General features: G+C 38.7%; 1 protein-coding gene across 1 annotated transcript in view; it reads right to left on the bottom strand.

Annotated features, from left to right (window-relative positions):
• The window catches only part of MS3_00006970 (uncharacterized protein), a 46,124-nt gene extending 33,315 nt beyond the window's left edge, over window positions 1–12,809 (bottom strand). The window contains exons 1-3 of the mRNA XM_051215220.1: window positions 11,118–12,809; window positions 9,868–9,985; window positions 1,602–1,740 (exon numbers count right to left, since the gene is read on the bottom strand). Of these exons, the coding sequence (XP_051068412.1) occupies window positions 1,602–1,740; window positions 9,868–9,985; window positions 11,118–11,833 (973 nt within the window). The 5' untranslated portion in view covers window positions 11,834–12,809. The remainder of the gene's footprint in view (window positions 1–1,601; window positions 1,741–9,867; window positions 9,986–11,117) is intronic.
• Between the last annotated feature and the right edge of the window lie 371 nt (window positions 12,810–13,180).

Genomic DNA, 13,180 nt, shown 5'->3' with positions numbered 1-13,180 from the left:
TTTTATCATCTGGTCTCCAAGTGTTCTGCTAACGCTGTGCTTTCAATGTACTGAAGCTCTTTACTCCGTCAACAACTTTGAGGCAACGTTCCGCAAGACACTACTTACAAGCAGCTTTGTGAGTAGCGTCCACTACACTACGACTCCCCATTTTGTTTTAAACAATAGTATCAACTGAAATTCCCAAACAAATACGGATTTATACACTAGAATAAGATTGCCAGACTTTTATAAGTCTTGTTTTATAACTTCTCAAGACACTGAGTTTTACGATCCCTAGAACTCTATTCGAGGTGTTTTGATGAGCTACATTTGATGGGGGGGGGGTAAAGTTACACTCAAAGCGGCATGTCCATTCGGTACAACAAAAGATAGGTTTCTATACTTTCATTCAAATAGCACCTATGGTTTTTGAAAGTCGATAACTAGCTATTCAAGCAGAAGTAGAAGGGGACGAAACACTGCATCAATTATTGAAAATCGGCCGCTCAGACAAATAGACGATATTATTTTAGAATATATACTCTAAGAATTATTTATCTGTTAGGTCGTTAGCAGAGACCACACAAGAGAACTCTTAACACATTTTTTGTGTCAGTGTTTGTTAATAGTGTTCTAAGAAGCTAGAATTACAAGCCACTGGACTGCATAACCCTTAAGATCCCACCCGAAAAGTAACAACAGATCGGGAAATCCCAACCATATATAGCTATATTTCATTCCGTGGGATTATACAACAAACTAACTGTATTTCCCGCCTAATCCCGTTCACATTTAGATTTAATAAAACTGTATTACTTAACCCCACCCATTTAATATTAACTAAGGCACCTAACGGTGCTGTTCCATCTAGTCTATTGAGAAAAATTATCTTACTTTAGACTTCAAAATTGTACTGATTATCGTCGAGAAACTATTTCTTGAAAATAATTGTGATATAATGGAATGAATAGTGAAGAAATATAACTTTTGAGGCTAATATACGAGGAATAAATATTTATATTTTTATTGTATGATTGTCGAATGTTTAGACTGCTGAATTTTCTTTAATTTCCCTGGTTCTAAGCTTTCGTTTGATTTATAAATCTTTGCCATGTCTTACTATTCCAGATTTACCATTACTTGGTTATTTCCCTATTACTCTAGTCATGTATCACTTATGACCAAGTTATTTACGAATCGTAATTTGCTAATCGTGTTGCTATATAGTCAGAGATTTCAGGTATGTTGTTTGAGTTTTGAATTATAATTTGATTAAGTACAATGGCAAAATGATTTGCCTTCTGTCTTCCTCTTCTAATTGGACACCAGGTTGGACACAACTTGAGGAACAATAAACGTTAAGATTTTGGCTTTTGTTTGTTGATCGCTGTTAATCAAAAAATAAGACGTTCACCGGTCCTACTGGCATTATAGATGAACTAGTCGATAATCGGACTAGGGAGATAGATCATAGTACTGCTTTTCTATTATTTTTGGCTCGATTACGTGGGACCCAATAAAACTTGCACACTCAATTTGTTTCTTCAGAAACAATTTACTTTGTTCTGTTTAACTGGAGCTATGCCATAAACAAAAGAGTAGAGTTTACTACTACTCACCAGTATCCGACAATGCAGGACGTTCAGGAGGCTGTCTTACTGGATCATTTAAAGTAGCGCGATGACGTCGAGCGATCACCTCATTTTCAAATCGATCTTCCAAATCAATAAGTTGACGTGTAGCTACATACGATCCAGTCTATTTGAAAATAAAAGAAAGCAATAGTCCAAGCATAATAAGTGTTCGGTAGTCAGTGGGCATAGCATATTTCTTTATATATTAACGAACTGATTTGGAAAGGTTAATTGGTTAATTTATTTAAATGACATTGTTTTTCTACACACTCAAATTATTTATCTGACGTATAAATCAGTGATTTGATGATTAAAACACTTAATTTTTAACTAACAAGTAGCAGGTCCGCACCCCACAACAACTACTCAAATTCGTACAGATATGTAGTAGTAGTATTAGCGTTAGTACTAGTATTGTGGTGCGTGCTATTTATGTTGATATAAGTAGTATATTATGCGAGTCAGGAATGTAATGTCTGGCAGCAGAAGATGAGGGAAGATCAAGAAAGCAAAAGCGGGAATAGAATGCAATTTGTATGAAAATGTAAGAACAATGAAGTCTGAGGCATTTTGAGACAACTGGTGGACATTTTGCAAATTAACGATTTGATATATAGTTCTCAGATTTTTCAGGTTGAAATCATGAGTCAGTTGAAGCTAGACCACCATTGAAAACCTGGAAGCACTGGACGGCCGTTTCGTCCTGGTATGGGACTCCTCAGCAGTGCGCATCCACGGTCCCGCACCACACGGGGCTCGAACCCAGGACCTACTGGTTTCGCGCGCGAGCACTTAACCACTAGACCACTGAGCCGGCGTCCAACGGTGTTAATGTCTGACTTCAACCAATCCACGAAGTTGCGCCACCGTACACCATTGTCTTCAGTGAGTTGTTATCTCACAACAGACCGATTGAACTCCACTGGTAACGGCCTCTCACTAGAACTCCAGAAGTTTTTCCTGAAGTCAGTCACTAGTGAGCAGTTGATTATTATCAGAATGGGTTTTGTGGAGAGTTTTAGAAATTTCACAGGTTGAAATCTAGCGGTTAAGTGCTCGCGCGCGAAGCCAGTAGGTCCTGGGTTCGAGCCCCGTGTGGTGCGGGATCGTGGATGCGCACTGCTGAGGAGTCCCATGCCAGGACGAAACGGCCGTCCAGTGCTCCCAGGTTTTCAATGGTAGTCTAGCTTCAACTGACTTATGATTTCAACCTGTGAAATTTCTAAAACTCTCCACAAAACCCATTCTGATAATTCTCAGATTTTATTGACATGCCCTGTAATTTTGTGTAAAATACATTCCGTTGTCCTCACCTGTGTCCTCCTTCACTACAGTATTAGTAGTGTTAGTAGTAGCAGTAACAGTACCAATAACCCTAACACAAACGGTGGCTCAAAGTCGAGTAAATAAATCCGTACTTGAAAGCGTAGATACCATGGATGTTATTAATATACACAACAATACGAGATATTCCCCTAATGTATATATGTGAGTATGAACGTTCATGATGTTACTCGCACGGGCTTTTTTTATTAACTAGTGGAATTCTTTTTCTAGTTGAGGTATTGAACGTAATGAAGAATTAGTTATTGAAAGTGTTGATAAGATATTAATTGATCATCATATTAGATCAGACAGATCTTGATATGATGGTTTAGAATTAGGTCAAACAATCAGGACTTAATACATTAGAGAGTAAGTGACCTACCAGCTGAGTTTATTCAATCGCCTTATCATTTTACCATGTCGTTTTTTTTGTGTTAATATTTTTTACATAAGCATATCACTTTGCTACACAAAGGAAACCTATACTTCTGGTAAGTGGTCTTGATTTTTATCTAAAATCATTCTGGGGGCTTACACCAATAATTAAGTCATGTGAGTAACCATAACTCAGAAACACCGTATCGTGACATACCAAATCTCGGACACCACTCTACTCATCGATTTTGATAAGCGAAAATCCTTCAATCGAACCATAATATCCCGCCCTATAATAGATCCATTTATTTCGTTTTAAATTATAAACATATCATTTTATGCCTGAACGTATTATTGTCGACACTTATGGTTCTTTTTGCTTCAAACGTAAAATATCTGGAAAAAATAATCTAATACACATGCTATCGGATAACAGACTTATTTTTCAGTAGAATAGTCAGAGATAATATAAAAATCGTCTCGTATGTGGAACATTTGAATCATTGTATGAAAATAAGCACCACACCTATTTTGTACTGTTAGACTGTCAAGAGATTTTACAAGGCTAAGAAGAGCCGCCATATATACTAGTTCTATCGCAGTAAGGAGCTGGAAATAATCAATATGTTTATGTATTTAAGCAGCTCAGATGAAGTGAAAGATGAATTTTACAGAAAGCTATCTGAACTTCTTCAGAAAGCTAAACGTTCAGACATAGTGCTCGTAGCAGGTTTCTTTAATGCCCAGATAGGTAGTTTAAACCAAACAGAAAGGCGTTTAGGTGGGTATTTTAGTATTCCGGCACAACGAACAGATAATGGTGATCGTCTGCTACAACTGTGCTCAGACAATAGTTTATTTTTAGCAGACACACAAAGAAGTACATTAACCTTATAAAGGCTCTCTACTCGAACACAACTGGTAGAGTGAGAGCTTATGGTGAACTGTCATCAGAATTGATTACCTCAAGTGGTGTTCGTCAGGGCTGTCCACTCTCCCCATTCTTGTTCAACTTTGTCATTGACGTACTTTTAGAGATAACACTCTCCTCATCTAAATTTCCAGGGGTTGAACTTCTACCGGGAGGTTCACTTGTTGACTTAGAATATGCTGATGACATAGTTTTATTTGGTGAAGACGCTGACAAAATGCAGAGTCCTCTGACCACTCTAAGCAACAATGCAAGCATGTTCGGGATGCGATTCTCTCCCTCGAAATGCAAAATGTTGCTTCAGGATTGGGTTACATCGACACCCGAACTAGTGATAGGGAGTGAAGTAGTTGAGTGTGTCGACCGCTTCACTTATCTTGGAAGTCTCATCAGCCCTTGTGGTTTAGTGTGTGACGAAATCTCAGCGCGGATACAGAAGGCTCGACTAGCTTTTGCTAACTTGCATCATTTATGGCGTAGGCGAGATATCCGTCTATCAACCAAAGGACGTGTTTACTGCGCAGCAGTTCGTCCCGTCCTACTTTATGGCAGTGAAACATGGCCGGTAAGAGTAGAGGATATTCGTAGGTTACTAGTATTCGATCATAGGTGTCTTCGAAACATTGCTCGTATATCATGGGACCATCGAGTAAGTAACACAGTTGTTAGGAAACGGGTACTAGGTAAGGATGGCAAATCAATTGATGAAGTAGTGAAACTTCATCAGTTGAGATGGCTGGGACACGTGTTACGTATGCCCAACGACCGACTGCCTCGACGTGCGATGTTCAGTGGTAGGTTGGAAGGTTGGAAGAAAGCTATGGGCGGCCAGACCAAAACATGGCACAAGTCCACGAAGTCACTGAAAAGTGGACTGAGTCATGTTGGTAGGTGTAGACTACCTGGTTGGGGACCGCGAGATGATAGCAGCCGATGGTTAGAGACCCTGAATGACATGGCTCAAAATCGTTTGCAATGGCGCAGGTGCATACACTCTTTGTGTTCTCCCAAATTCTAATCTTCTGAATTCTTCATGTCCCTTTTTTCCACTTTCTAAATTTATTTCACTGGATTATACTCTCTAAATAACATCTCCAAACCTTAATGTTTCCGATTAATGCTTATACTCTTACTACCTCTACCACTACGGGATTTGAATCGACAACCGCATCTCTGTGCTAATGTGGTATGGCAACTCGAACTGATGTACGTACGTACGAAGTTCTACGTTGTTACTGACTGACTGAGACGCAAATTTTGACCATAAGGAGAGACATCGTCTAACATGGCGACCCCCTACACCAAACCAACGATGGACTCAAATAGACCATATTGCCATCAGTCATCGTTGGAGAGGGTCGATAGAAGATTGTCGCTCATTCTGGAGTACCTGCTTGAACTCCGACCATGCTCTAATACGGGCACGCATCTGCTTGTGCCTCACTGGACGCAGAAAAAGCACACTCAGAAGACCTATTAGAACTTAAATGAGTAACGAGAAAACCAAAAGTAGGTAGGGGTCACACTTAGGTAATTCTGAAAACGAGGCTGACCCAGATATTGCTTAGATATATACAAGTAGCTGTGGAAACAGCAGTGACATCTATCAGTGATTTAAACCACAGGGTTACAAAGAACCAATGGATTTCCTCAAGTTCTATTGCACTAATGGATTCTCGTAAACTCATCCCATCAGGCTTTGAACACGATGAAGAGCGTCAACAAATCAGATCTCGGTTAACCAAAAGTCTAAGGAACGACCGTGAGCAGTGGTGGGCAACGAAAGCAAAAGAGACGGAAAAGGCGGAGGCTATAGGGAACACAAGATAGCTCTACAGATTAATAAAAAAACTGGAATTAATAAGTCAAGTGTAAGTCAGACTATTTCGGAAAAAAGACGACACTCATCTGCTCCCAGTCCAGACGTTTAGAACAGTTCAGCTAGCCTCCAGCTACTCTACAACTATCCTCCATTCCCAGACAGTGTGAATGGAACATTGAAGTAGGTCCCCCAACTCTAGCAGAAGTTCAAAAGACTACAGTTAATCTGAAACGAGGAAGGGCAGCTGGTCCAGATGGATTGGTTCCAGAGGTCTTTAAGGATGGTGGTCCAATTTTAGCGATTAGGTTGACTAATATTTTGGCTAACATCTGGGAGTTAGACGTTATTCCATCTGACTGGTCACAATCACTTATCGTCACAATATAATAAGGTAGGGTTAAAATCATCCTGTGACAACCATAGAGGGATGAGTTTAACTAATATAATATCTAAAATACTAGCCTCGATAACTATCAGACGCTTAACCAAGACTCGTGAACTGCAAACACGAGAGAATCAAGCTGGCTTAAGACCTGATCGTGGCTGCGTCGACCACATATTCACCATTCGTCAAGTTCTAGAACAAAGGCATACTTATCGGCGTCCGACAATGGTGGTCTTTCTTGGTTTGAAAGCGGCATTTGACTCGGTAGACCGCGAGATTCTGTGGCAGTGTCTGTCATTGAAAGGCGTACCTCAGAAGTACATAAACCTTATAAAGGCTCTTTACTCGAACACTACCAACAGAGTCAGAGCTTATGGCGAACTGTCATCTACTTTTGCAACCTCAAGTGGTGTCCGTCAAGGCTGTCCACTTTCTCCATTTTTGTTTAACTTCATCATAGACTTATTGATGGAAATAACATTCTCGTCTACTGAATTCTCGGGTATTGACCTCCTTCCAGGAGGTCCACTTATCGACTTAGAATACGCGGATGACATAGTCCTGTTTGGTGAAGACGCTGATAAAATGCAGAGTCTTTTGGTAGCACTAAGCAACAATGCCAGAATGTTTGGAATGCACTTCTTTCCATCTAAATGCAAGTTGTTGCTTCAGGACTGGTCTGTGTCAACACCTGAACTAAGGATAGAGAGTGAAGTAGTCGGACGCGTTGACAACTTCACTTATCTTGGAAGTCTGATCAGCCCTAATGGGTTGGTGTCTGACGAAATCTCAGCACGGATTCGAAAAGCTCGCTTGGCTTTTGCCAACTTACGTCACCTATGGCGAAGGCGAGATATCCATCTATCAATAAAAGGACGAGTATACTGCGCGGCAGTCCGTTCTGTTTTAAATTACGGCAGCGAAACACGACCATTAAGAGTAGAAGACACTCGTAAGCTATTAGTATTTGACCACAGATGCCTTAGAAATATTGCTGGCATCTGCTGGGATCACCTGGTAAGTAATAGTTAGGTTAGACTCAATGTATTAGGGGATGATGGTAAATCAGCTGATGAGGTTGTGAATATTCATCGACTGAGATGGTTGGGCCACGTGTTACGTACGCCTGAACAACGATTACCACGACGTGCAATGCTAACCGGTGTTGGAGATGGCTGGAAGAAAGTTAGGGGCGGCCAAACCAAAACGTGGCATCAGTGCTTGAAGTCACTAACTTCTAATCTGAGCCATGTTGGTAGATGCAGACTACTTGGTTGGGGTCCGCGTGACTATCGTAACCGGTGGTTGGAGACTCTTGGTGACATGGCTCAGAATCGATCACAATGGCGTCGGTGTATACACTCCCTGTCTTGCCTTAAACTAAGAGATTAAAATCGCTTCATACCTTTCTTTCTACGAACCAATTTTTTCTTCTTGTACTATATCTCTATATGCAATCTTTCTCTTATATATTACCACCTTTGACATAACCACTGCTATGAATCCGGTGTTCATCTTGTTGTGTTAATGAGGTATGGCAACTTGGACCGATGCATATATGCACTTGGTCCTACGTTGTAGCTGACTGACTGACTGATTTAAGTTGTTGTGTGATTGTTGGTGGAGGCGTGATAGATAAGATTATTCCAAGTAAATTACAAACCAAAAGTCGTTTATGTCACTCTAGACCATCTTCTATACATTTTTGATATTAGTTTGACCAATAAAAGATCGGGTGCTCAACACTATCGTAAAGGTAGTACTGATACATACATGTAAAACCGAGGCCTTCAAGTTAAGAATGCTAGAAAACCATATGAATGCGATCACAGTTATCTATGAAGAATAATCCTTCTGTTCGGTAACAACACCGTGGACGTAATATTGAGGTTCGACATAGTGAAAATGATGACTAAATAAGAAAAATTAACTTTAGTAATGTAAGAGTGTCCTACGTATGTCATCTCAGTGTCTTTTATACCGCACATTAATTTCTAATGCTGGAAATATGTAAAACAGAGCGAAAATAGAAAGTCTCTAATATGGTTCTATAGAATAAAGGATAGTTGCGTTAGTGACTGTTACCTCATTACGACTCCATGGTTAGGATTTAGGCGGTCACATGATTCACTGGCTTCAGATTTTATCAAACATAACTAAAAACAAAAACCAATACCTATCTTTTGCCAATTTTTCACTAGATTTCTTATAAATCGTATGACTTGAGGCGATGACTTAGTGGTGAAGGTGTTCAATTTGTAGCCACTATGTCGTTCCACTTCGATTTCGGCAACCGGGTAGTAACATTAACCCTAAAACTTGGAATGTGATTCATACTCAAGTATCCAGTGAATGAGTCAATTTACTTTTTATTGATTTAGAATAGGATGATGCATCTTGTAAATGAGCGTAATCTATCTTCGTTGTACACTAATTTGAACAGCCTGCTTTAACACATTTTATTCTTGCTTATTATATCATATGCTTTCCTCTTCTATTTCTTTCCGATATGATCAATTAACTTTAAATGATGTCTATCTTGATGCTCTATTATACAAAGCATCGTTTCGTCTCAGACGAGATAGAAAACTTAGGACATAATTATACTCAGCGTAAGCCAATGAAACAGATCCTCATTACGATGTATGATAAAACGTCTCGAAAAATCGTGTTTTGAACGTGATACTCATATTTCTCAATTAGTCAGTCCCAGCGTCTTAGATGTAGGGTTACTATTGAGCTTAGAGGTGAATGAATAAACTTGTTTGAAGTGAAGTTGAATTACGCAGTAAATGAACGCAAACTTCAGACAAAACAGTATCCAATACATTCTGCTACAGGGAATCTACCTATCATCTAATAGACAACACAGTTACAGATGAAAAGTTGAGTTATTCAGGTTATAACCTTTTGATTTTCCTTTAGTTATGTAATATACATCATGCAATTTTTACTGCAGAAATGATGATAAACATCAATAGCTAAATAATAATTTCTCTTAACAAAATGTGTTTGAAAATTGGAAAGAACGTGATTTCCATCAGGACAGACTATTTTTCATTTATTTGAACACAAACACTGGTATAAAGGGACATCATATGTATATAGGTACATGACAAGGTACGTGACAAAAGGAAGCACGAGAACTAGATTTGAGACTATACAACAGGTTACCTTTAAATATACAGCGTATACTTCAGAACATTGCACTATTATGCTACACATTCAAGTAAACATATTGAGTTATTTGTTTATTGAAGTTCGTACGACACAAAGAATTTAAAAACGGCATTGCTCATCTTTTAGTGACTAATTTATAAAACAACAGTATGTATTACCACGAAAATGAGCATGAAAAATGCATGCTACTTGACAATTTACTGTCTTACTAAGGAATAAAAAAATTACTTACACTACTGTCAAAAGCAAAGTAATCAAGTTCCGAAGCGTAGATCAGTTTGGTATATCGTAGAGGATGCGATTGTTTTGATGACGTTGATTCACTTTTAAAGTTATTCGGTTCTGAAAATCTGTTGAAAGACAAGAATGTAGAAGGCAAAGTAAAATTTAGGAAAAAAGTCAAGTAACTTTTTAACTGGTATTTCAAAAAGTAGTTGAACAACTTACAAAACTCTCAAAATGTGAGCGTGAAAATGAAATATTATTATGTTTTTGATTTTATTTTGACGAAATAAAAATGAATAATTCTTAATAGTAGCTAATTACAATATACTGGAAGACGTTTTGTTCTTAAATAGCACTAATCATGACATTTTGCCTTCCAGATTAAGGAATAAAGCATATTAATCTCGTACAGCCACGAGAAATAGATTATGACCCCCATACTTTTAATAGACCCCAAATGCCCCGGTACGGTCGAGGGTGGGTAGGGTTAGCTCTAGCTCTCGAAATACTCTTACATGGCTACGTGTATACAGCTACTTCCAGATAAGTATTACTCACTGCCTTTTCGTGGCGGTGTCATTTACGAAAGTGAGAGGACGAAAAGCGAATGTCTAGCGCTTTAACTGGGTTCATGAACACGGAGGGTTTACCTAGGGGAGTTGGGAAACCTTCATTCCAAACCAATGGTGCACACGGGCTGGCTCCAGTATCCTGAGAGGACAAATGGAGTAAGAACCAATCATTAGTCACCGGCCACCATGGGAATGCATCTCCTGACGTTGCTCCACTGGCTTGTGAACCAGATCCTAAAGTCGAAGGCTCTGGGTGTGGCCCCCTGAGAGAGCTACCTGCTTCGGTCTGGGCGCCCGGGCATCACAGCACACACAAACCAAGTGACTTGTGTAGCGCACATGTATTCGGCGCTCCTTTGTATCAATATTTGTGTTCAAATAAAATAAATAAGTCATTAGTGATACTACCAGACTGCATAAAATAAAATAGGACGGGAATGTTTCGAAATAGTTAGAAGTATATATGACTGAGTTACAATCCAGTTTCTCTTCTTACAAGATTGAGAGACGAATCTCACTTATGATTTTATCTTACGTCAACAAAAGAGCACCAGGTTAAATAGGCAATAGGTTTTGGAGAAAGGGTTGTCATATATAATTAAGCCAAATAAATAACTAGTCATTTGCTTGGTAATATCTAGTAGCATAGTAAAATTTTTATTTAAAATAAGATAGATGCGCATACCCATTTTCTTCGTTTGATCGATTGAATGAACAAGAATGTTTGGTATTGTTGGTATTCATAGTACTCGCGACACATGTAACGGTATTATTATTAGTAACAACTGCAGCAGAATTATGAATGAGAACGGCGTTGCTGGACTTCGAAGTTACCTGAGGTAAACTGAAAGACGGAATTGGTTTGTGCGGATTGAATGTTTGAAAGTATGAATTTGGTGGGACATTCGGTTGGAAAGTAGGGAGATTTTGGTAGGGGTGAATGTACTGAGCAGATTCTGGGAATAAATTGGTACTTGGGGGATATAAAGTGTGGTTTGGGAAAGCAGGTGCTACCCATGAAACTGGTTGTGAACCGACAAAAGGTGGAAGTTGAAAAGGAGGGCAGAATCCATAAGGAAGAATTAAGTTTGTTGAAACCACAGGAGTAGGATATGGAATGTTAGCATGATAAGGGAATGAATATGGAACTAATGTGTTATTAAAATAATTTGAACTGTTGGTAGATGAAGTTGAAGTCGAACCAAACGTTGAACAAGTGATCGAAGATGAATCCTGGCTAGATGCACCAAGTTCAGTTGAACTACAACTTGCTGAATGGATGAGTTCTGGGTTTTCTGCAGTTGATAGTACATAAATCGGTCCATCTGTTGACAGACTGGAAAGCTCTTTAGGAGAGATGTAAACAATTCTTTTATCAGTCGGAAAACGACTTTCAGTCATCTAGAGTTTGAAATACCATAAAACTATAAGGATTCCTGATATCGTAAGCTCCTGTTTGTTATTTAGACAGAAAGCTCGAAACCAATACTTATTACACAACACCAATAAAATGGAGCAAAACCAATCGACTGAAACTTGATTTCAGTTTACCATATAAAAAAATATGTACTACACTTAATAAAAGAAGAGTAGGAGAAAAACAAATAAAACAAGCGGTTTGTGCATCTCTGTTAGTTTGTTTCCAGAGCAAACAAAATAAATATTGCCGAGCCACAAATGAGTCGGTTTTCTTAATTAAACCTGATTATTTCGAACCAGATATCTGTAACACTTTTTACCCAACCAGTCATGATGCATCAGACCTCAATCTAACATGAATATTCACCACTTGGAGTTGACCCCTACAAATTTCCCGCTCTCCCAATCGGCAATGTATTTTATAGCTACTAGAAAACAGGGCTTTGATACACTATTAACCTTGTCAAAAACTACCGACGACTTCGAACCCTAGTTGAGTGTGAGTGTCGAAAACCTAGAGTACAAATTTCAAACAAAATATACTTAATGAAGAATAGGAGTGATCAGTTTCAAAATGCCAAATAACGGCGATAATTAAGTTGGGAATCTTACTATCGTAAGATTTGGTAGATATAACTGGCCTTAACGTCATGAGTTTGGTAGTTAATAGGTAAACATTGATAGTTCACGATATGATGCTGATCCAATATAAGGAAACATATAGCAACTATTAAAAACATCAATGAAAGTTAATTTTTAGTACCAACATCTTTAAGGCTGGTTAAGTCAATATGTGTGTAAGAGCGTACTAGTTTGTCACAACAAAGCTGTCCCAAAATCGTATAACGGACACAAGAAATAATTATTACATCACTGAGAGCAGGCCGATAAGAATTCGAATACGTCGTACTAAACACCTGACTGAAAAACAAGCAATAAACTCGCCTTTTGAAAGAACGCCAACAGCTCGAAACCGAGGCACCAATTCAAATATGTACAGTATCCAATATCTTAGCACGAGCTTGTATGGAATAATTGTTTTCTTTGCTCTCGCTTCTTGTTGTTTTGGTATCGTTCCAGGTATATGGTAGTGTCCAGTAGGCAGTTGGTTCGATATTCGACTGGACTTATCCTGGTGATAGTTATTTATGGATTTGTATATCTTATGGTAGTGTGGGTAGGTTTGTCTCAAGATAGTAGGGATTCTGAATACTATGAGATATCACATTACCAGGCAAGAGGTTGGTTCGTTGTAATATGGAAACAGCAAAGTGATAACTAGGGTACTAAGAGATTATTGTTTCAAGACTAAATAATTAATTTACTTAA

Source organism: Schistosoma haematobium, chromosome 2 (assembly GCF_000699445.3).
Source record: "Schistosoma haematobium chromosome 2, whole genome shotgun sequence".
Classification (NCBI taxonomy): domain Eukaryota; kingdom Metazoa; phylum Platyhelminthes; class Trematoda; order Strigeidida; family Schistosomatidae; genus Schistosoma; species Schistosoma haematobium.
This window is presented reverse-complemented; position numbering and strand designations above follow the sequence as displayed.